The 22,013-nt window shown below is 45.9% G+C and overlaps 1 protein-coding gene across 2 annotated transcripts in view; it reads right to left on the minus strand.

Annotated features, from left to right (window-relative positions):
• Window positions 1-22,013, minus strand: part of MAD1L1 (mitotic arrest deficient 1 like 1) — a 2,106,297-nt gene that overhangs the window by 2,018,394 nt on the left and 65,890 nt on the right. For both annotated transcript variants that reach the window (XM_086940612.1, XM_086940613.1), the window contains exon 5: window positions 14,823-14,947. In XM_086940612.1, the coding sequence (XP_086796738.1) occupies window positions 14,823-14,947 (125 nt within the window). The remainder of the gene's footprint in view (window positions 1-14,822; window positions 14,948-22,013) is intronic.

Below are 22,013 nucleotides of genomic sequence, written 5' to 3' on the forward strand. Positions count from 1 at the left end.
TTGCATCATTAAAGGAAATGGTCCATGGCGAGATATATTTTATCCAACACGAACACAGGTTGCAAATAAAAGCGGCTCTAACATGCTTTTTTACTCTAAACTCATTTTGATGAGATGTGCCATGCAAAGTCACTATAGGATATATGGTATGCACAAGTCCATTGCCATTTAAAACAAGCATTTGCAATGCAATAGGTCTCGCAGCATTAAAGTTTGAGTTTTTGGCATTGTATATGACAATGGGTTGCATTAAATTTTTAGCAAAGTCTGTATTGGTGTTACTAATAGCAGAAGGATTGGGCCAATCAGTATTATACGTTAATATGGTTTCAAAAGAATGTCTTTGTTGAGGAGATTTGGAAATCAGGTGAGTTTCCCTTGAAGAGGGTAGGACCGGATAGTGGTGGGTAAGGGTGAGGCCCTCAATAAATGGTCGGAAGTCCTCTTTCCCTGCTTTGTTTTTGTGCTTGTGGCCCCTGAGATGCTATATTCTTTTGGATGATGTCACTGAGGTTCAAGACCCTAAAGAGTGAGGCAAAAATCTAACCTCTGTTGATGTACCAAAGTCTAAGAATGTACCATTGAAGTATGGGTGGTGAGCAGAGATGGAGGCTCAGGAGACCAGGCTGAGGGCAGTTGTATCTGAAGGGGAATGGGACGTCAGGACAGAACTTTCCATGGAGAGAGGCTGGGGTGGGAGCAGAAGCAGGGGGTTTTGAGGATTTGATCGACTCTTCTGCCTGTGCCTTGGGTGTTTCCAGTTTGCTCAAGCCTGTATTAGCTTTGCCAATTGCCTTTGGTGGGGCTGCAAAGCATTGAGATGCTGCCCACAATCATCAAAATAAAAATGTATAACAAAATGCCCACACAATGGCTGTGCAGTTATTCCACTGTCAAAAGCATGCATCAGAATGTATGCGCACTTCGCTGACATTACATAGGTGTGTTTTGCTCCAGTTTTCTTTTTTTTCCAATTCAGTTTGGAAGACGGCAAATAGAAAAATAAATATTTTTTAGCACAAAAGCTCCAATTAAAATAAATAAATAAAAAAGCTGGTGTGAGGTAGAGCGGTCGTAATGTAGGAGCGGGTGGGAAACGGAAACAAGTCAGCCCAGCACCATGTGACTCTGGGCAATAAATTGCGTAATATTCCTGACGGCCCCCAACGCCGGGATGCCTCCGGGTAACTGTTCGTGCTTTACAAATACTGGATTTACAACTCCCCTTGACTGTCTTCAGCTTGGGGACAGGGGAGAAGGGAAAAGTATGTAAAAGGAAGATGTGGAAAGACCGCGAAGAGAAGGTTATGTGTGGTAAGGGGCAAAGAGAAGGTGGGGTGAGGGGAAAGTAGAACAGAAAAGGGAGAACACTGAAGGAGCAGAAAGGTGGAACACGGATACAAGCACTGTGGAGAGAGAGGAAAAAAACAAACGAGAAACCACACAAACCCGGGAGGAGCACATGAGACAGGAGGCATAGAGAAAGAAGAGGTTGAAATGGAGAAGAAGAGAAGACAACTGGGCAAAGAATGGGATGAGAGGAAGAGCGTGACTGAGTGACGCTGTGTGCACACGCCTAGGTGCCTTGAAGCGAGCAGCAGCGCAGTGCCTGGTGACTCTCCTTGATGGCGGCAGTGTGTTTGTAAGCTGGCAGGGCACACTGCACTTAATTACTACCTCTAGGCGCGGTCTAGTGTGTGTTGCGGCTTCCAATGCACACTGAGGTAGTGACGCTTTGTGCAGCGCCGAGAGTGCATCTGCCATTACTGCAAGGCGCTGTCCATACCACGGGGCCTGCGTGAGGGTGCTACGAAGGCAGAACTGTCACTGATGTCAGCACAGCGCTCTCTGCTGCTGCCAGGCACTTTATCGCACATGACCTCCACTCTGCTTCTCTCCAAAAGTCATCCTATGTTCTTTAAACCCTAAGACACAATGGATCCATCCTCGCACACAGCAAGAGTTGACCAGTGTGCTCAGACTTGGTCCTCGCAGCACTAGAGCCTCGCAGCCCGATTCAGAGTTTGATGGAAGCGGGACATGTGCCAAGCCGCAGCGAATGGCCCTCTGTGCACTATAATAGAGCGGATGGGACGTCCGTCGCAGCTTGGCAGATGTCCCACCCGTGCTTTCTATGGTCTCGTGAAGTTTATACCAGAGAGGAAAGAAACAGCCGAACCTTCGTTGTCTGCAAGAATCCAATATACATGTGACTGGTGGGACGGCGCCTGCAGGGACATGTTTTATTGTGTTCACAGCGCCGCCAAATACCATCCCAGTAATTAACATGCATCGAATTGGAAGTCACCCATATGTGATACGGTTATTTAGAAGTCCACATGTTACTTTTAATAGGTTGGTGACTGCAACAACCCGAATACATGTTATTACTTACTACAAGCCACATGGACAACGATAGGGGAGATGGGGCCCCCCGCATTTGATAAAAGCAGGTGCTGTGCTGAAAACTGAAGCGCGCAGTCCTCAAAAGTTTGATTTTTGAAGGAAATATAGTTAATAGTGCTGCAGAGGAAGGACAAACGAATACAACTTTAGAGGCACAACTTGACCTTTGTCACTGAGAAATACACTGCAGTACAGGACCATACCAGCGGATAACTAGAACCTATACCGCAGCCGTCAATGTAACTACTATTTCAGCTTCCAATTGGTCACAGCAGCTTGCGCCCTACCTTTCATTGGTTTACTGTCTCTCTGTAAATTACATGCCCCGCCCACATGCATTAGACACCCCCAAAAAGTAAGTCACGTAGAACTTGCCGCTCCCTTACCGTGTAGTACGACAAGAGACCCGCGTTGTAATCCAGCACGAACCAGCGGTACTGCCAACCTTTCATAACGTTCGTCCATTTGCTTAGCGGACCTTCCATGATAGACGCCATATTGGGACAGAATAACAACACCACCAGCGACGTCACGTGGCACGTTTTCTGTCGGGCGAAGTGATGACGTGATGACGTGGACTGTGGCGCGCGAGGAGAGGGGATGCATAAACTGGTGTCCTGCGCAGCTTGTGCACGAGATGAGGGGAAAGACCGGACTGGCGGTAAGTGGGATGGGGGGCGGTGCGCTTGTGTGTGCGAGCGTGTGTGTGTGTGCAACGGAGGAGCGTGTGTGTGTGTGCGCGACGGGGGTCTCTGTATGTGTGCGTGCGTGGATGTGTGCTTGTGTGTGTGTCTGTGTGTGCGCATGCGTGCAGAGGGTGCCTGTGTATGTATGCTTCCCAGGAGACAGACACGGCGAGCGCGTTCGCGCGCGCGCGGCCGGCGGAAAAGGCAAAGCGCGCGACCCAGACTGTCTCCTGGGAAGCATGCTCCCTGACATAAGATCTCGGCGAGTACAGCGCTGACGCGCTGTATCGCTACGAGACCTAAAAACTCAAAAAGGCATCAGCTCAGCATTTAGACGCTATAAGGAAACTCTGTAGCATTATATACCTTTGATCATCACCAAAGTCCTATCCAAAAATCGAAACCTCTATTGAACTTCTGTCAACATGATATCTAACAGACCCATTTGAATGTTTTCCTAGCTACAAAAACATAAAAAAATAAACACCTACGACCATACCAGTTCAAAGAACTTGTGTGCCCAGTGGAAATATGCTGTCCTATCGCTGAGCTGCACCACAATGAATCATTAACTCTCAACCCAAGTATACAGCTGGTCCAGGTAGATGAGCATCCGCAGCACCAGATTGGAGCACCAAACCCACGGAGTCAAACACCACACTTTAATAGGAACTGGCCCACAACACATTGTCAAGGCTCCAGTGTTTATAATCCATTGGGGATATACTTAGCACTACTATCTCTCTGGCCATTAAGGCTGCGGCTCTACCTAACCCACTACATTTTCCCAATGTCATGCAAATTATACTTGAACGTGAGGACCCATCTAATTCGTGTCATTAGCTACAACCTAGTAGCTCTGGACGATTACTAATGAATCAACTAAAGTTAAACATGTCAGAACTGAGATAGGTAGTCATTTTAACACAGACGTATCACTGAAAACCAGATAGTCTGATAAGTTTGAACCATCAAAGTCATTATACCAACTAAGGAAGCTAGATGTGGTTATGGATTTGAACCTCTCCCGGTTCCCTTAAGTAAATCAAGTTCAAAATCAATCATTGCCTCATAAAATGGCCTTGGTCAAGTTTTCACTTATTTAGGGATCTCTGAAAGGATACAAGCCACCAGCAGCCAACTACTCTACTCTATAGACCATACCGCAGGTCATCTCAGGGGGATACCAAATCTACCGTCAATTCAGTCTGCTTCTGAAAGCAAACTTCTTATCCTCAATACATGGACAATCATTTCACTGGTCCCTCTGGCTCTACACATGTTGTCTGTGTCTAGATCCATCATTTTCTAAGCAATGTGCATTGTTTTTTGTTAATTTCCGAGCTCAATTTCGCTCTTCTTTTAACAATCTCTGTACCAACCAACATACAAACAAACAAAAGCAGTTTGATATGTTGGCTTCACTCTTGACCTTCCCTTGCTTTAAACATCTTCCATTAGTTGTAGCTCTTCAGTTCAAATGGCTACGATGGAAATTCTTCCCTGATAGAGTAAGATTAATTCACAACCATCTCCAATACCGTCGAAAAATAAAAACATGGGTCTTTACGCCTGTCTCTCAGTATTTTTCAACCGCCCATGGTTTCCCAATGCATGTTACTGTAGGTGCATACAGTGAGCACTGGAGACTGCTTGCTTTATCTAACTGGAGGGGCACATCACATTTCAACTTTTACCCTGCATGTTCTTTGTCCTTGCACACCAGCATGTTATGCTGCCAAAGGCGTTTCTGAAGAATTCTCCTGGATGTGCTGCGGATCAGGAGGTGATTGTGTGACAGTCCTAGGGGTCACTATCCTTTGCTAAATGCGGCCTGAGGGTGTAAATCCTGTATACTACCTGTGTCAGTGCTACCGCGGCCTCGCTGCATCCTACTGTCTTGTATTCACTGAGTGAAGTGCAGTGGACGCCCTGGCCATATAGGGAGGAGCAGTGCTGGTATTAAAGCGACGCATCGTGCTGCATTATCGAGAACATTGGGAAGCCGGATAAGCAAGTGCAGCCAAAGCTATCTTTTGAATCAAAGCGCCTTAAGAAGACGATGCTACAAGCTGCATCAGACACGGAGACAGACATGGAGGCCGCTGGCACGAGTAGGCTGGAACAAATGTTGCTGTCCATGCAGCAGAGTCTACAGACCATTGAGAGTAAAATCGACACGTTCAACCTCCGCATGGACAATATGGCAACCAAAATAGACAAGCATGGACCACGCCTAACTGAGGCGGAGCAACGTATCTCCAACGCTGAGGATAAAGTGGTTGGCACCGTAAAATCATGCGCCCAGATGGAGAAATTGCCGTCTGTGATAAATGCGAAAAATGAGGACTTGGAAGCCAGGTCCTGAAGTAATAATCTGCGCATTCTTGGGATCCCGGAGGCCATGCATGTTGGGAAGATGGAACTGTATATTGAAGATATGTTCAAAACACTGTTTGGCGCAGAGAACTTCTCCAACATGTTTGTAGTTGAGCGGGCGCACAGATCCCTAGCGTCACGGCCAGTGCCCGGGGTAACCCTCAACCCATAATCGCCAAGTTGCTTAACTATCGGGATTGTGATGCAGCACTACGGCTAGCGAGGGAGATGGGCACTATCAAGTACCAGGGAAGGAGGTTCAGCTCTTCCCGTATTTCACAGCAGCAGTGCAACAAGTTATTGAATTTCAACCGGTTAAGAAGCGGCTGCAAACACTGGAGATCAGATACGCCATGCTCTACCCTGCACGACTCCGTATCCAGCATGGCGACAAGACTAGGTTTTTCACATCACTCCAAAGAATGCTCTGCACTTCATCAAGCAGCTTGAGCGTAGAGGGTGAGCGTAGAGGGTGAGCAAGAGTGGATGGAGCAGAGGCGGACACGGATAACTGACAGACTGGGTGGCTGTCTTGGTTGCATTGGTATTGTAATGGGAAGGGTGACCAGCTGTCTCATTCGTTTGGGATTGTTGCGTTATTTAGATATCTCACTGACTTGATAATGAGGTTGGGATGTTATACTATTAACGTCTTTTAGATACGTTGGACACCATGGTAGATTAGGTATTGTTCAGCAAGGTCCTCTCATTCATGGCTGTTATACGGGAGCTGTCATACGCAGCCGTGCCTCTTATAGAACTAACTTGCTGTCTGTTTTGTTATGATGGATTGTTCAGGTTTCAAATGCTATAGCTTGGATGTTGGGGTGGGTGCCGTAACCTACAGTGTCCCACGTAGGGGCCTCTAAGGTAGCCTGATCTGGGTTCCAGGAGGATCGGGTTTATTACAGAGAGCTCTAAATAAGCCCTGACCCCCTTATTACATCAAGGGGGTCATTGGGTGACTAGTGTCCTTCATGAGGGTGTTCCCCGAATGGTTACAATCTACAGTTCCCCACAGTGAGCCGATTAGCTGCATGCTGTGAGATGGGTGGGTGGGCTACTCATGGTGGGTGTGATTTTTTTTACTACTTTTCCTCTGTTGTGTATTATGGGTTTCCTCGGCATTGTTGGGGTGCTGGGGTGGGTGGGGGGTTTCTTTGCAGGGGTGTTTGAATGTGCAGCTGTGCAAATCAGGTTACATGACTATTGTTTCGCAATCATTTGTTTTACATGGTACGCTACTACTGTTACATGTAGTACTTCAGTAGAGTAGGTAATGGCAGAGATCAGGAAACTTAATTGGCTCACATGGAACGTCAGGAGTCTAAATTATCTAAAGAAAACTAGGCTGGTATTGGCGTATCTGGATCGCCATTATGTGCAAGTCGCGTTAATGAAAGAGACTCACCTCAGTGGCCATGCTGCCTCTACCATAGCCCGAAAATGGACGTGTGTAGTTTTGCCTATTCAACGTATGCGCGAGGTGTGCTGGTGTTAGTCATGTATCCCCTTTGTTAGTAGTCATGAGGATATTGATGTGAATGGTCGATATGTTATAATACAGGGTAGGATGTATGGTACCTGAATTAAGATTGTGAATGTCTATGGGCCGAAAATAGACGCTATATGCTGCCATTATATGTGGGGGGGTTTTAATGTTGTGTTGCATCAGTAGGTCCAGTTATTAAAAGAGCTGCATGGGCGGTTCATGAGGGCATGCATGATCTATCCCTTACGGATGTTTGGAGATTGCGTTATCCTGGGGTGCGGGAGGGGACGTGCTATTCGTATACCCATAACACATGGTCACGATTGGATTATTGGCTCACCACAAATGACATAAATGCATGGACTTCCAGGGTGGTACATTTACCGCGTACCTTGTCTGATCATGCACCGGTCCTGCTAACAATGCAGATGCCTTCCTACACTTCAGCCCCATTTCAATGGAAGCTGCAGCCCTCAGCACTGCGGAACCCAGTCTTTCGAGAAGGGGTGCGTGAAGCAATAGAACACTACTTTACTGATAATTTGGGCTCGGTGCAGAGTTTATGTACTATATGGGAAGCTTTTAAGGTAACTATCCTTGGGCGTGTGTTTACAAGCAGGCATGCTTAAATCTCTGCGGGAACCATGAAGATGATTGAGCAAGATCTGGTACGCCTAGAACGGCAATATGAAGAAATGCCAGATAATGCTGTATTGGTGGCCATACAGGCGCAGGTTACTGAATATAATGAGCTGGCAGAGTAGAAAGTGCGATATACGTAATGGCGCTGTAAAGCTAGGTACTATGGTGAGGGTGGTAGGCCGGGGTGAGCGTTACCTGCTAAACTTACGGAACCTTGGGCAAGAAATTGCACGGTGCAGGTAATTTCAGAGGGCGGCACATCGTACTCTGACACTGCGGGCATTCTTGATCGGTTCGTCACACATTATAAAGATATATATAGGAGCAAGCCTACAGCTAGTGAAGACGAAATAGCACAATATTTAGAGGATGTTGCTTTGGTCTGGCTGTCAAAGGGTCAGCAGGATTTCCTCATGCATTCGTTGACGGCTGATGAACTTAGAGACGCCAATGCTGCCCTGCCTAATGGCAAAGCAACAGGCACTGACAGGCTCCCTGCGGCGTTCTATAAAGAGTACATGGATGTATTGTTGCCCCATTTAACGGGCTTGCATGATGAGGCTTTTGAAGACCAAAAACTTCATGACACGCTTCGGGAAGCCTTAATAGTCACATTATTGAAGCCGGCTAAGTCACCAGAGCGTTGTGACTCATAGGCCACTATCGCTCATGAAAATACTGATGTAAAGATCTTGGCGAAAGTGTCAGCGACCAGGTTGCGTCTTTGTGCTGCCGGTGATGGTATTACCGGATCAATTGAGGTTTATCCCCACCCGTTCTACGGCGCAAAATTTACGTACGCTGTTCGCTGTAATGCATCTTTTGAATCCTAAATTACCAGCGGCGGCAGTCCTATTGGATGCCGCAAAGGCGTTTGATTTGATTGCTTGGACTTGTATGTTTGCGGGGTTGCATCGCATGGGCGTGCCTTTTTGTTCAATAAATTGGATTTAGATTGCTTTACACAGACCCGGTAGCCTGAGTGAGGGCAAACGGCCATACGTCTGATGCATTCCTAGTCAAGCGTGGCACCCGATAGGGTTGCCCGCTATCGCCCCTGTTATTTGCGGTTGTGTCGGAACCTCTGGCCTGTGTGTTGAGACAAAGACATACAGACGGCACTGAGTTTTTACCAACGTCCGTTAGCGAAATCCATGTAAGCAGATGACATGGTCTTATATGTGAGGGAACCGGCACATTTGGAGCAAGTGATTCGCGAATATATCAGATTTGAGTGGTACTCTGGCCTCACCATCAATTGGAATAAGTCCATAGTCTTCTCACTTACAGCTTGCACTGAGCAGTTTGACCTTAATTACCCCCTAGAGTGGACTACTGACCCTGTTAAGTACCTGGGGGTTTGAATCCACAGGGACCAGCAAGAAGTTATAAGATCCAATTATGGAACAGCGATATCTAAGCTGGAAGACAAGGTGGCCCGGTGGATTAGGCTTCCTTTGACATTTGCAGACAGTGTCGCACTGATAAAAATGGTAATGCTGCCGAGATTTTTGTAATTGTTTGTAAATGTACCTATCATTGTTAGGCAACATTTCTTTGTTACGCTTCGGTCATTGCTGATCACTCTAGCTTGGGGGGGGGCGGGGGTGAGGGGGGGGGGGGGGGGGGTAAGAAACCACAGGTTGGTTGGGAGACATGGACGAAACCTTATGGGATGGGTGGTTTCGCAGTGCCTGATCTTCACTTAAACTACCTCTGTGCACAGGCGCAATTTGCCTATTACTGGCAGAACGGACCGCCATTCACGCTGCATGTTGCGGTTGAAGCTGGGGCTGTTCCTCCCATTCCTTTAAAGGCAATGATTGTGAATACGAATACAGTGTTTCAGTGGGATGAGATAGACGGTGTACAGCCCGTGCATGGCACTCATTAGGGAAGCGTGCTCAGACTTCCACTTTATGCACCAGCTATGCCTTTATTGCATCATACAGCACTGTTACTGGGAGACTGGCTCCCTTAAGGTCTTACATAAGGCCGGGATGCGGAATTTCGGGAAGGTCTTTCCTGGTGGGGTGTTTATTAGTTTGCAGGACTTCATAAAGGATGAGGTGAATGTTGCTATGTTGACATTTGTTTAACTAGGCTACACTGTCATGCGGGTCCTATACCCATGCTTTCCTGAGGAGCCCTCAACGTTGAGCGCTCTGCAACTCCTTTATACTGCACAGTCAAAAATTAAATGGGTCTTGCGCTTGTACGCTGCCTTGCAACTAGATGAAGGTGCTGGCGCGACGAGCTCCAGGGCTAAATGGGATGCTATTCTGCCGCAGTCTCTAATCGATGATGAGTGGGAAGAATGTTTTGGGATGACCGGTCGCTTTGTGATAAATGGCAATCTCAAACTTATTATAAATACGTCCATCAGATGCATTATAAACCAGCGCAGTTATATAAATATGGTTTGAGAGACTCCCATTCTTGTAGAAGGTGTGTGGTTGAAAACGCTGATTTTATACATTTAGCATGGGCTTGTCCTTGTCGTGTTCTTATCTAGGACCCTAATTCGATATTCCCGATTTATGCCCTTGTGAGGTTATAATCAATAATGTCCTGACAAAGGCATAAGAATCAGATTCATATTCAGTAATAGCCCATGCAATCCAAAGCACAGCATGGCTACTCCCATCAGCTCCTAGAAAGCACAACGCGTTCTTTAAACAAACCAAGCCTCCAGCAGCCCGGGAAAACCCCCCCTGCTTTTGTTTTGATTTGAACAAGAACTCCTGAAGTCCTGCAAGAACTGTTAGTTCTTGGTGACGTCTTATGTCCAACCTTACGTCAAACCCGGCACCTTTCAGGTATAAAATACCAACAGTTGCCTTAAGCAAACACACAGTGGTTTGGAGCAGAGCGGCTATCTACTTGCCCGAGAGCCCAGCTGATGAGTGCCTGCGGAAGCCGCCCCTCCTGTTTGACGCACTGAGAGAGACGCAGTCTTTTTCTCCAGCCGAGAAAATCCAGCTCCAGTGTTTCCAGCCTACCCTTGCGGGTTGCTGGAATATCGAGTCCGGAGGAAAGAGATACCAGACCTCCCACATTCTATTACCAATGTACGGAGCGGACTAAACCCTTAGGAGAATTCTTGATGCAGATTCTTGGCAAAATTATCTTAAACAACTTACCATCGCTACTTGTCCCTTCCCACGTATTAGGCTTAGGTCAAGTACACCAGGGTAGGCGTAGTTAGAAGCACCAGTTGAGCCTTTTAGTCAATGTATTTATGTATGTATATATTTTATCCATTTTAAAGTATCATATGGCTAAGAAACCATATCAATGCTTTTACAGTATTATTTCATAATACTACTTTTACTGTACGCACTCTACTTTAAGTATTGCAATTGTGGCAATTTATTTCTCTTGCATGAGAAAGAAGACTGCTCAATAAATAACACCTTTTTATTGAAAACGCCCGTCTCTATTTCTCTGCACTCTGGTGAAACTAAGTATGCACTGCTGACTGAGTGAAATATCTGTCTATTGTTTTCACACGACTCTAGAGATATACTCTTATTCTGAGGGAGCAAAGTTGTCATGTTTATGCGATTGTCGGAAACTGAATTCCCTTCCAGTGACCTCTGAGCTAGCTGGCGCAAACCTAAATTAGGTTTAACATAGTCAGTAGAGACCTAGATGACCTCAGTCCTACGTCTACACTGCTGTTCATGTTATTAAATGCGCAGAGCCTATTGGGAAAATAGGAACTACACTACATCCTAAGGTGGCTGCTTTTTGGGGAGATGTCAGCCTTAACTGAAATGGTGGGGAAAGTAATTGAGTGTGATGTGAAGTTATACCTGTTGGGTAACGAAATGAAACTACCGTACAGTATTAGGAAATTAGTGGCAATGTCTGTACAATTGGCCAAACGCAGAGTTGCATTACACTGAGATGGTAGACCGGCGCCCCAGCTGACAGAGTGGTTGCATGATGTGGCTTATTGCCGTGATCAACCTTCCTGTTATGTGGAGGAACTGCCAAGTGCCTCGAGACCTTTGTGATGTGTGGGTCCATTTACTGCCTATATGTTAAGTCATTCCGCCGCCTTATGTTACGATAATGCCAAGAAAAATGCTGATGAACTTTGCTGCCTCTCATTTTCTGCTGTACTATGTATAGGTCATATTTTTTATTCTAGAATCAAAGTTGTGTATGGGACACAGTTTGTATTAAAAATGATCAGCTGCACAGTGTTTTTTTGTTGTTGTAACTCATGACTAAAAACTTTAAGAAATAAAAAAAAAATGTGTATGTGTCTACACAACCTATTTTATACCACAGCGTCTCCAGCGCTGAACCTCACTGCCTCCACTGCTCACTTCATTGCAGATTTTTTCAATATGATGTGGCAGTGCTCTTTGTGACACATTACTGCCAGCTGATAACCCACTCAATCACTCGTGTCCTGAGTAGATTGATTGAGCTGGCACCCAAACTTGCCCTGCTGGGCTTCCTGGATGAGGTTGGGGAGTCAGTCAGGACCAGACGTTTGTGGGCTTTGCAACAGTGGTCACCAAGAGGGACATTACGCTCAAGTGGAAATGTCAACACCCTCCAACACCACCAAAGGACTAGTTTGAATTGGTGTGCCGAGCAGGAGGTGTGGATCAATGTCGCATGAGGCTGTACCAGCAAATATAAGATATGGGGCAAATGGGGGGAATATGGCCTATTGGTTTGGGGGTGCGACCTTTGACATTGGTGATCCATTTGGATCTTTCTGTGGACCTGGGTGTTAGTGTGAAGTTATTGTATTTTACTTTGTTGTTGTAACTATCCTTAAAAAAAAAACAATAAAATGTTTATAATAAAAAAATGATTATGCGACTTGTATGATCACTTTTTGCCCGCCAGCTCGAAGCTCAAAAACTTAACTCATGGGCACGTTATACTGCGAGCACATATTGCTCATTGGTGGAGGGGTCTTGACAGTGTAAAGCCACACGTTATCGCAAAATAACTACATTCTGAAGTTGTTTTTAGTTCTGGAAACAGCAGATTATGATCTATATGAGAGATATTATAATCTGTGATCAACCATGGTTACTATCAAGATAGCCCATTGTGCCGACTGCAAAGGTGTTCCTTATTTCTCAGTTATGTTGATGTCTTTGCATGCAAAACCCCATTGAATGATCACCAGTCTACATTCTCTGCAGTTCGAAGAGGCACCTCTCACAGTGGTTACATTTAGAAGCAAAGATATGGATATTTTGTTTCTGCACATAACGCATGCAACTTTACAGAAGACAGGCAGAAGACAATACAAGCAACTAAAAAGACCCATAAGACATTCATAGTCCACTGCACTCCTTGTTCTTGTGTGTTGCTTAATAGAGTAAGCTAACAGGTGATGAAGAATTGCAATCTGTGCTACTCAATTGTCAGCTATGTCACGAAAGACCTTGAAATCAGTCAATAAATTAATTTCCATAGTGGTCCAGAGACTGGGGGAGCCACTCTCCCTTTGCAACAGCCCCAGAGGAGGTAGGGGAGAGAAACAGCGTCTCATGAACAGGGCACCAGCAGCTTCCCAATATCATGCTCGATGGAGAGTAGCAGGAGTTCTTGCTCCAGACTCCAAGAAGGTTTACTCCACCACTAGAGGGTCTCTGCTCTACCTTGGCTTATGGCTGTGTTTGTTACTTCTGCATGAGCCACAACTCTGAGTGTCTCAAAGTCTGATTAACACTCCAAGTACAGGAACACAATCAGTTACTCCTCTGGCTCCATTAACTCCTGAGCCATGCTCTCAAGGGCAGCCTGTGGTGATTTCACCAGAAGGCAAGCCCTCGCAGGTTGAGTCCGAGTTTGGCAGTGCATGCTCCGTAGCAGGAGTGGTGGGAGAATTCTGGTGGGTTTGGTTTTGCCCTTGATGGGATTAGTTGGTAGGGCAGATTTCAGCATTGCAGGCGGTAGAGGAGTTGAATGGTTCAGGTTTGGCCTGGAGTCCTCTTAAGGGTGGGGTCAGGGCAGAGTTGGCCAGCGGCTGCTCATGAGGTGCCAGGACGTGAGTGGACATGAGGGTCAGGTTTTGCCTTGGACAAACTGGTTGGGGGGGGGGGGGGGGGGGGGGGGCGGGTAATAGATGGTGGTTTAATAGATTGTGATCCATGCTTCAGGGTGGCCAGGCAGGAGAGAACAGGAAGATCATGGTTTGTATTAGGTGCCCTGAGGGAGACACACATTTTAGTTATCAGTGGCTGCTCATAGAATGTCAGGGAAGGATGAGACCGGCAGGTCAGGCTTTGCCTTCGGTATTTGCTTGGACGTGGGGATGGGCGAATTAGAGTTTACTGGTACATGATTCTATGGTTGAAGTCCAAGTTTCACTTTGGTCACAGATACGCAGTGGGACACTCCTCTGCCAGTATCCATGAAAACAATGGCGGAATAATTCCAATGTTCATTTTAATTTACATCCCACACTGCAAATGGCATCTTATAGGATTATTTCATTCCCCCCTCGCACTCCTGGTAAGGTTCATTTCCATTACCAATGATATAGGATGGCATTATAAGCAAAACAATTAAACTTTTACCTTAAAGTCACCACTATGTGGCACAATTATGGTCAGACCCAAAACGATTGGAGTCTTATATCATACAGTAAAGAAATCTCACATTCACAGGGTCCTTTAGACGTTAAGGTATTGTCCAATGCAAAATAATATCACGAATAGTATTTGCAATGGACTCTGGTGTGTATTTGGAACTCTATTAATACGAGCCTGGCAAAGAATGGAGAATAAGGTATTTGTGAAAATTTGCTATTAACTTTACTGCATATATCAATTTGACTTGTTGGCACTTGCTTGCAGAAACCACAATGCAACCTCAACTACCGAAAGAGGCTAGTGCTAAAACTGGCTCGCCCTGCAGACGCGGATCCTTTCAGGACACTTACTAAAGGTCAAATCAATATTATGGTCAACTGTAACTTACACAATAGGCCAATGTTGCCATTATTTTGAGCAGGCTTTTACAATGTAACTGGCCCAGTGCAGCATGCAGTACACGTCTCAGAGCTCATGGATTATAATTTTGATAAAATTCAAGTGAAGAATCAAGATCAAGTAAAAAAACATTTTTTCTCATCAAAAATGGGAAGAATACTGATCTGCATGGTGCAAAAGCTTGAATCTGCTCTTCAACATTCACTTGCCCCAATTACATAACTACTGCTCAGGACTCACTTGCGAAGCACATCAAGTTGCTCCTTCAGCTCTTCCCTTTCTGTCTCTTGGGTTTTAGTTTGCATCTCTTGGTTCATCATCTTCCACTGCAACTCAGACAGTTTGTCCTTCAAATCAGTGATTGCCTGGGGAGTATTACAAAAGAAAAAACACTGAGGTTTCATCAGAGGTGATACTAGAGCATATAGAAATCATCGGAAGAGACAAGTCCTGTCATTGACTTTGTAGATTGCCTTACTTGGCTCTTTAGGCATGTTAACCGACTGGTAAACGTTTGCTTGAAATACTACTAATGTTCACATATCTGTGAAAGAAGCCATGTTAATGTAGTTTAGAACGCATAACATAATGGTCATTTCTGTATTTTTCAGTGGAACTTTAAAAGCTTGTGAAAGGAACCAAATTGTAAAACTGAAGAGCAGTCATTTGCAGCAGTGTAAGAATATCCACGTTGCAGCAGGGTAAGCATATCCACATTGATGGCAAGCAAGCAAAGACACTTCAATAACATGCCACACACTCATAATCCTTGACTTCCAAGAGCATGGGTGCCAAATGGCCCTAATTTTCACTGTGTCTTTGTATAAGTGAACACTTGCCTACTGGAAAATTACATGTTTAAGAGTTGAACTTGTAGAAGCTATCAAATGGGAAAATTCTAAGCACGCTGAACCTGGGTGGCTTCAGTTCTGACCAAGAAGTTAAAAACTTGGCCACTCTTTGACAAAGCGATTACCCTGCCAAGTCACATGGTTACCCAATGAACTCATGAGTCAGAAGCACCTGCATAAACTCACTCCAAACCATTCAATTCACTCTTTTCTACTTCGCCCACCAGATATGCGTCAGCCCCATGTGTTTAGTACTCCTTATCAACCCGCCCCAATTATCCCCATTGGTCATATGAATCACTCATGATGTATCCTGTACACTCTTCCACCTCGCAGAGCTATCACCCTGCCTCTTCCTTCATGAGCGCCCAAACACCCAAAGAGCAATTGGTTAGTCATCAGTTCTGCATTTCCTACACTATGCTCGCCCGCCCAGAGACCAGCTTTGCATACTTCGCCACTGTGGCTAGATATACATACTTCCACATAAACAGCGCCCAGTTGTTCTCTCTCTCTTTTCATCTAAGTGATTATACCTGACAATTAGTGTTTTGTGCCACCTCACAAACATTTATTTTTTATCAATTATCTAGTTCATTAAGTACAATTATCATTTTTAGCCAGTCACTTGCACATACCACTGAAAAGGAATTCTTTATTTAGTAGTAAACAATCACAAGAAGCTCATTACTGAGTCACAGAAAAAAAACTGGTATGCAAGTTTATTAATTGTCTAAGGTTCATTAAACTCAATAGCTCAATATTACCCTCAAGACTTCATGATTGAAATTATTATCTCATTAGTTGGTCTATGAGGCTCAGTAATGTAATCGTTTTATCTCAAACTTAATGGTCTAAGGAGCTCAAATATTTCTCCAAGAAGCTTGTTAAATTGATTCAAAGCGACTCACTAGTTCCAAAAGTTCATAGGAATTCCTTAATTATTTATGTGAGCCCCAAATGTTTATGTGCCTTTGATCAATCATTACTTTTGAATCTACTTAGAAGCCCACAAATGTAATTCTCAGCAGCTGATGAACAGGTTGTAAAAGTCAATGTACTCCAAAGTGTATTAAGTGATTAAAGATCATTACTTGATTTTTGCTCACCATTACTAATGCTCAACAAAAGTGCCATCACACTAATTGCTCAGAAACTCTTAAGGTGGGGTGTGTAGCTTTGGTGGTCCCTCTGTAGAAGAGCTCAGCACTGACGCAACAATAATACGCCTTTCTTGGTGCCTTACCCAAACTCTCCATGCCGGATTGAGCCCCCAGAGGATGATTTAATTGTGAGTGGTCCGACATCGATGACAGGGGCAGCCATGTGGCCTAAGCAGTGCGAGACTGAGCCGCGAGCAAATGGAGGAAGAAGCTGATGACTGAGAATTGAGGACAGCCACTTCTGGGGCAGTCTTCTGCTTGGTCCTCAACCCGCCTTAACCAGTGCCTTACCTCGGGGCTCTCTAAACAGGAAGGAGCCCAGGGATGTGGAATGATATCTCTTGCTGGACCCCACTGAAATAGACTCAATTACATGGGGCCCAACACCGCCGATTGAAGGGGATGGTAGGGTGGCGCCAGCGGTTATGGGTGGGGTGTGGACATTTGAGTAGCGAACACCTCTGGAGACAACTCCGGCTTGGCCTCTACAGTTGCTGGGGACTGAGGGGCCAGAGAAACCAGGGGGCTACATTGAGTTTCATGGACCGGGTGCGTCGACATCTGGCGTTGCAACTCACGGTTATGGAGGGCCACAGACTCGCTGCAAAGAGACGCTGTCGAGGGACGAATCAGTCGGCTCGCAAGGGGGTCCTTGTACATTCGGCACGCGGATTGAGAGTGCCTGAAGATGCGGGCACGGCCTGCACCCAACCTGGGATGGAAGAGGTTCTGGGCCCCCTGGTGACATTGCATTTTGGAAGCCAACCTCTGGCTCTGGTGTGGGGTATCAAGCCACGGGACCCCCTGCTGCAGCAAAGGCTAGTGGCTGGGACAGAGTAGATTGTGGGACCCACAATGCCACTCTCCACCCCCCTAATTTTTTTCCGCCTCTGCGCCCTCTTTTCCTGCGTCATCAGCAGTTTCCTGATGCTGGGCACTGGTGGTCCACTGGTAGAGACAAGAGCAAAGAGGGCCTCCCCCAGGGAGAGCTCACCGTGTACATGTTATTGTGTTGTACCTCTTCTGGCACCATCACTTGAGAATGCTGTTCTTTTCCTCTGTGCGACGGTGAGCTACTAGTGTTCCCCTCCCTGGGATCGGTAGAGCCGCCGGGCCGTGGGGCATGTATCTGGGGCCCATCGCCTGGGCTGTGAACCAGGGCGAGGTCTCCGGTCTCTGTGTAGAGCGATTCCAGAGGGGCACTGGGACGCAGCTATGGCTGGATGATGCCCTTTTGAGACCCAAGATGTGGCATTAAGTGGCGAGTAGCTACAGGCGCTACCCGGTGCGCTGTGGAGTGGTGCCCATGTGATGAGTCAGCCTCCAGGCAAGAGGCGGGGTTGCTCACTTTGGGTTCCTCTCAAGGGGGAGGTTACACTGCCTGTACACCGTTATGGCACATGAAAAACCCTCAGTTCTTGGGCTAAACAGAAGATTCATAAATATACCAAGCAGACCGCGACATTGTAGATAGCCGGTGCCAGAGGAGGAGGTAATGTCCGTTCAGAAGGCCCCCAGAGAGCCTCTATCCTCCAGGACATCCAGTACCTCAAAGTAACGATGAAAGACAAAAAGGGAGAGCTCAAATTTGACTAATATTTAATTAGGCAGGACTTACGGAACACAGTTAACAAAGACAAGGAAGTGGAAAGCAGGGTCTCAGAAACTGAAAACACTGTTAAGTTACAGGAATCCAGTCTAGCTTCATTACAAAAATTGGTCATTCAATTAGAGGTAAGAGCGGAGGGTAGGGCACGACCCACAAATTTGCACATTGTAGCCATCCCAAAAGTGGCAGAGAGGGCCACTCCAACCACCTTCATCTCGGAATGGCTGAGGAGCTGGGTGCTTACTCCTGAGGTCTCCTCTTGCTTCCTAATGAAGAGGGCGCACAGGGCTCTTCTAGCCAAGCCGGCTGTGGGCTCACCGTCCCAACCTTTCATTGGCTGCATTCTCAACTATGTAAATTCGGACACCATCCTTCGAGCTGCAGGCTCCCTTAGCAACTCATCCAATCAGTCTTCCAAGGTAATGATTTTCCAGGACAAAACCTTGAAGATCCAGCGGCAACGGACATCCTTCCAGAAGGTAAAACAGAAGCTGAAGGCCTTGAACATTTGTTATACGCTCATTTTTCCTGGTTGAATGAAGGTAATTTATCAAGATAAAAAGTTCATATACCAGAAGCAGCATGGGATTGCGCTGAAGAGCGACCTAACCCGAGGAACCGGGGAACATTTCTGGAAGGAGGGAGGGAGGGGACACATCATGGATGGTGGAGACAAGAAGCCTCCCAGAGATTGAAACACTGCCCCACGATGAGGGAATTGACACCACGAGAACAGAGTTCACTCGGACCAGATTGCTCGCAGGCAAGGTGGTCGGCTTCAGAAACTGAGATGGATCTTACACAGGACGCTGCTGCTGCACCAGACCCACTGCCAGTCTCCCGGGGCCCCAGGTTTGACTCAGTTAATCAATGTTGGATGCACAAATGCTTGTTATAAGATGGAGTGGTGGTCTTAGGGTACAGTTGGTAATCCATGCCCCAGTTTGATTTCTCGGTTGTTGTTTTTGTTTGTGTCTGTTGGAAGGAGTGGTGGGTAGTGATAGGGATTGCTGTGGTGGTACGTTGCACAGTATGGGAGGAGCACACCTTAGTTTAGCCCAGATGGCTTTCATCCCTAGTTGTAACACAACAGGTACTTCTTGTTGGTGAAGTATTGGCATGGTGGGGGAGTTAGTTTGGGGTAGGGGAGATTTCTTTGCAGGGATTTTCTTGCTTTCTGTCTCACTCTGGCTACTATTCCTGTTGAGTTAGTTGGCACACAACATATGCACTCGACCTTAGGACATTGTCATTGATGAGACATCCCCTGGCCCGATGAATGACAAGCAGGATTATATGGGGAGGCTCATCGTTATTTTGCTAAACATCAATGATCGCCTAGATAATATAAAAAGAGGGAGGGTCCTCAAAAAAGCACATAAATACAACCCAGATATACTCCTCCTTCAAGAAACACACTTATTAGGTAATAATGTTCCCTTCCTGGCATGTAGAGGGTTTTCACAGGTGTTCCACACAGGGTTCCACTGCTGCTCGAAGGGAGTAGCCATCCTGATACAGACACACATCTGTTTCATGGTGGCGAAGTTAAGGCATGATAAGTTGGGGCGCTACGTCGTAGTGACCGGGACACTGCAGGTATTTCCGTTGTCCCTGGTTTGAGGGTACTTTGTGAGGCCTTAAAAGGCAACCCTGAGAGGAGAAATTATCAGTTACAATAACAGCCAGAGAGGAATGTTCCAACAAAAGACCTTTGAATTGGAATCCTGCATAAGCGAGCTGGAGCGGCTGTACCTCACAGATGAGGAAGACTATTTTTAGGGATTCTGCATACCCAGACACTCCTGTGACAGGAGATATGTAGGGTGACTGGCTATGCGCAGCCAGTTACAACAGTGGGGAGACAATACTAGAAAGGCCCTTCCGTGGCTTTGCACACCCTAAACTGGACTACGGTTTACATATCACGGCAGTGCCAATATAGCACACAACTTTGCCACACACTATCAACAATTGAATAACCCTGACCAGGTAGAGAGGTGGCCTGACCTGTAATGCTTCATTGCAGACCTCCCAGTGACCAAATAAGGATTAGCGAACAGGTAAATGTTAGGCACAGATGTCAGCCCGTAGGAGTTGGGGCAGCCCTCGCACAGCTTCATGATCCGAGTAAGGCACTAGGGCCCAATAGACACCAAGCAAGGTTTTGGAGAATCCTTTGGCCCTAGGTAGGTACCTTCTGGCTGCTGACATTCCAGGAAGCTCTAAAAGGCAAACTGTCTAAAGACATGTGGGCGGTGGTCATAGTGGTGCGCTGTGAGGAATATCATCCAATCTCACTGCTAAAGAGGGAGACCAAGACCTGGGAAAAAGTACTGGCCAATGGACTGTCCGGAGTGATCGAGAAACTGATTTACCCAAGACCAGTTGGGGCTTATGCCCAGAAGAGCTACTAGGCATAATATTAGAAGAGTCAACAATGCCATTGAAATGAGTGCTACCAGGATACCAAGCCCTACTCATGGGTGGCTTATAGAACATGTTTGACTCAGTAGACTGTTAATATCTTTACACACTTAACTCATCTAGAAGTTGGTCCCAAATTAATTACTTACATTAGACTGAGCTCAAGCTAGAGTATGGATTGGCCGCATTGTCTCTCCTGTCCCCATTGGGATGAGACCCCTTTAGGGATGCCCACTTTCTACCCTGCTCTTTGCCCCAGCGAAAGAGACCCTGGCAGCATGGGTGAGGCAAGATGCTTTGCTCCGCCGTTTCCAGTGGTCGACAGTGAGCAACAGAATCTCACTGTACGCAGATGAAGTTCTGTACTTACTGGATGATCCTCCCAGCTCTGGGCCAAGAGCTCTGCGAATCCTGAACATTTTTCGGACCTACTCAGGCCTGAAGATAAATACAGCTAAATCTATACACCCCATAGCCCATCTCAAAATGGTCCTGTTATGGGCCCCAGAGCTACATGTGCTCCCACAGGGGTACAAGTACCTTGGGGTGTTTGTAAGTGAATGGCATATTTCCCTCATACAAAGGATCAATTATTCTGTGATGCAGCAATCCTAAATTTCACATATACAAATACAGATATAAATGCCACGTATTACAAAACAAGTCGGATGTTATTTTACAAGCTGCATCAGCCAAAGCAACATAAATGCCACGTATTACAAAACAAAGCGTATGTTAGTTTACAAAATACAAAAGCCATAGAATGATATAGAGCATAATACATGACAAATAAGTGATATATAAATATATTTACTAAAATAAGACGTGGACATAATATTCCTTATAAATAACAAAATGTATGATTATATATATATATCAGAATCTTAGTAGCCCCAACTTATGAGGAGCCAGACCCAGAAATGCTACAAATGTGGGCGGAAAATAGCGCAAAGTCTTCAGAAAACATGCTGAGAATTCTAATCCAGTTCGCAGACAGTGATAGACAGAAAATGATAGTCCGTATTAAGGAAATAATGCAACAACTTGAGCAAAAACCAAATCAAGACGAGATCACCAAGAGTCTAAATGAAATCAAAGAAAGAGTTTTGAAACTAGAAACAGAAATAAAAGAACGCAAAGCAATTAAATTTCAGCGGGACCGCAATGATTATTTAAGTGGGAGAATATACACTTTTGCTAAGAAATATGACCAAATAAGAAGGCAATCCCCCCCCCAAACCACAAACAAGTGGGGCAAACACAACAGTGGAACAGAGCGAGAATGAATTAAGTTCGGAATATGAAACAGATGGGGAGGCAGGCACTGGCCCTCCACCAACACCCGCACAAGAATTGGCTTTTTTAAGACTGCAGCGCCTCA

The sequence above is a fragment of the Lissotriton vulgaris genome, chromosome 10, assembly GCF_964263255.1.
Source record: "Lissotriton vulgaris chromosome 10, aLisVul1.2, whole genome shotgun sequence".
NCBI classification, from domain to species: domain Eukaryota; kingdom Metazoa; phylum Chordata; class Amphibia; order Caudata; family Salamandridae; genus Lissotriton; species Lissotriton vulgaris.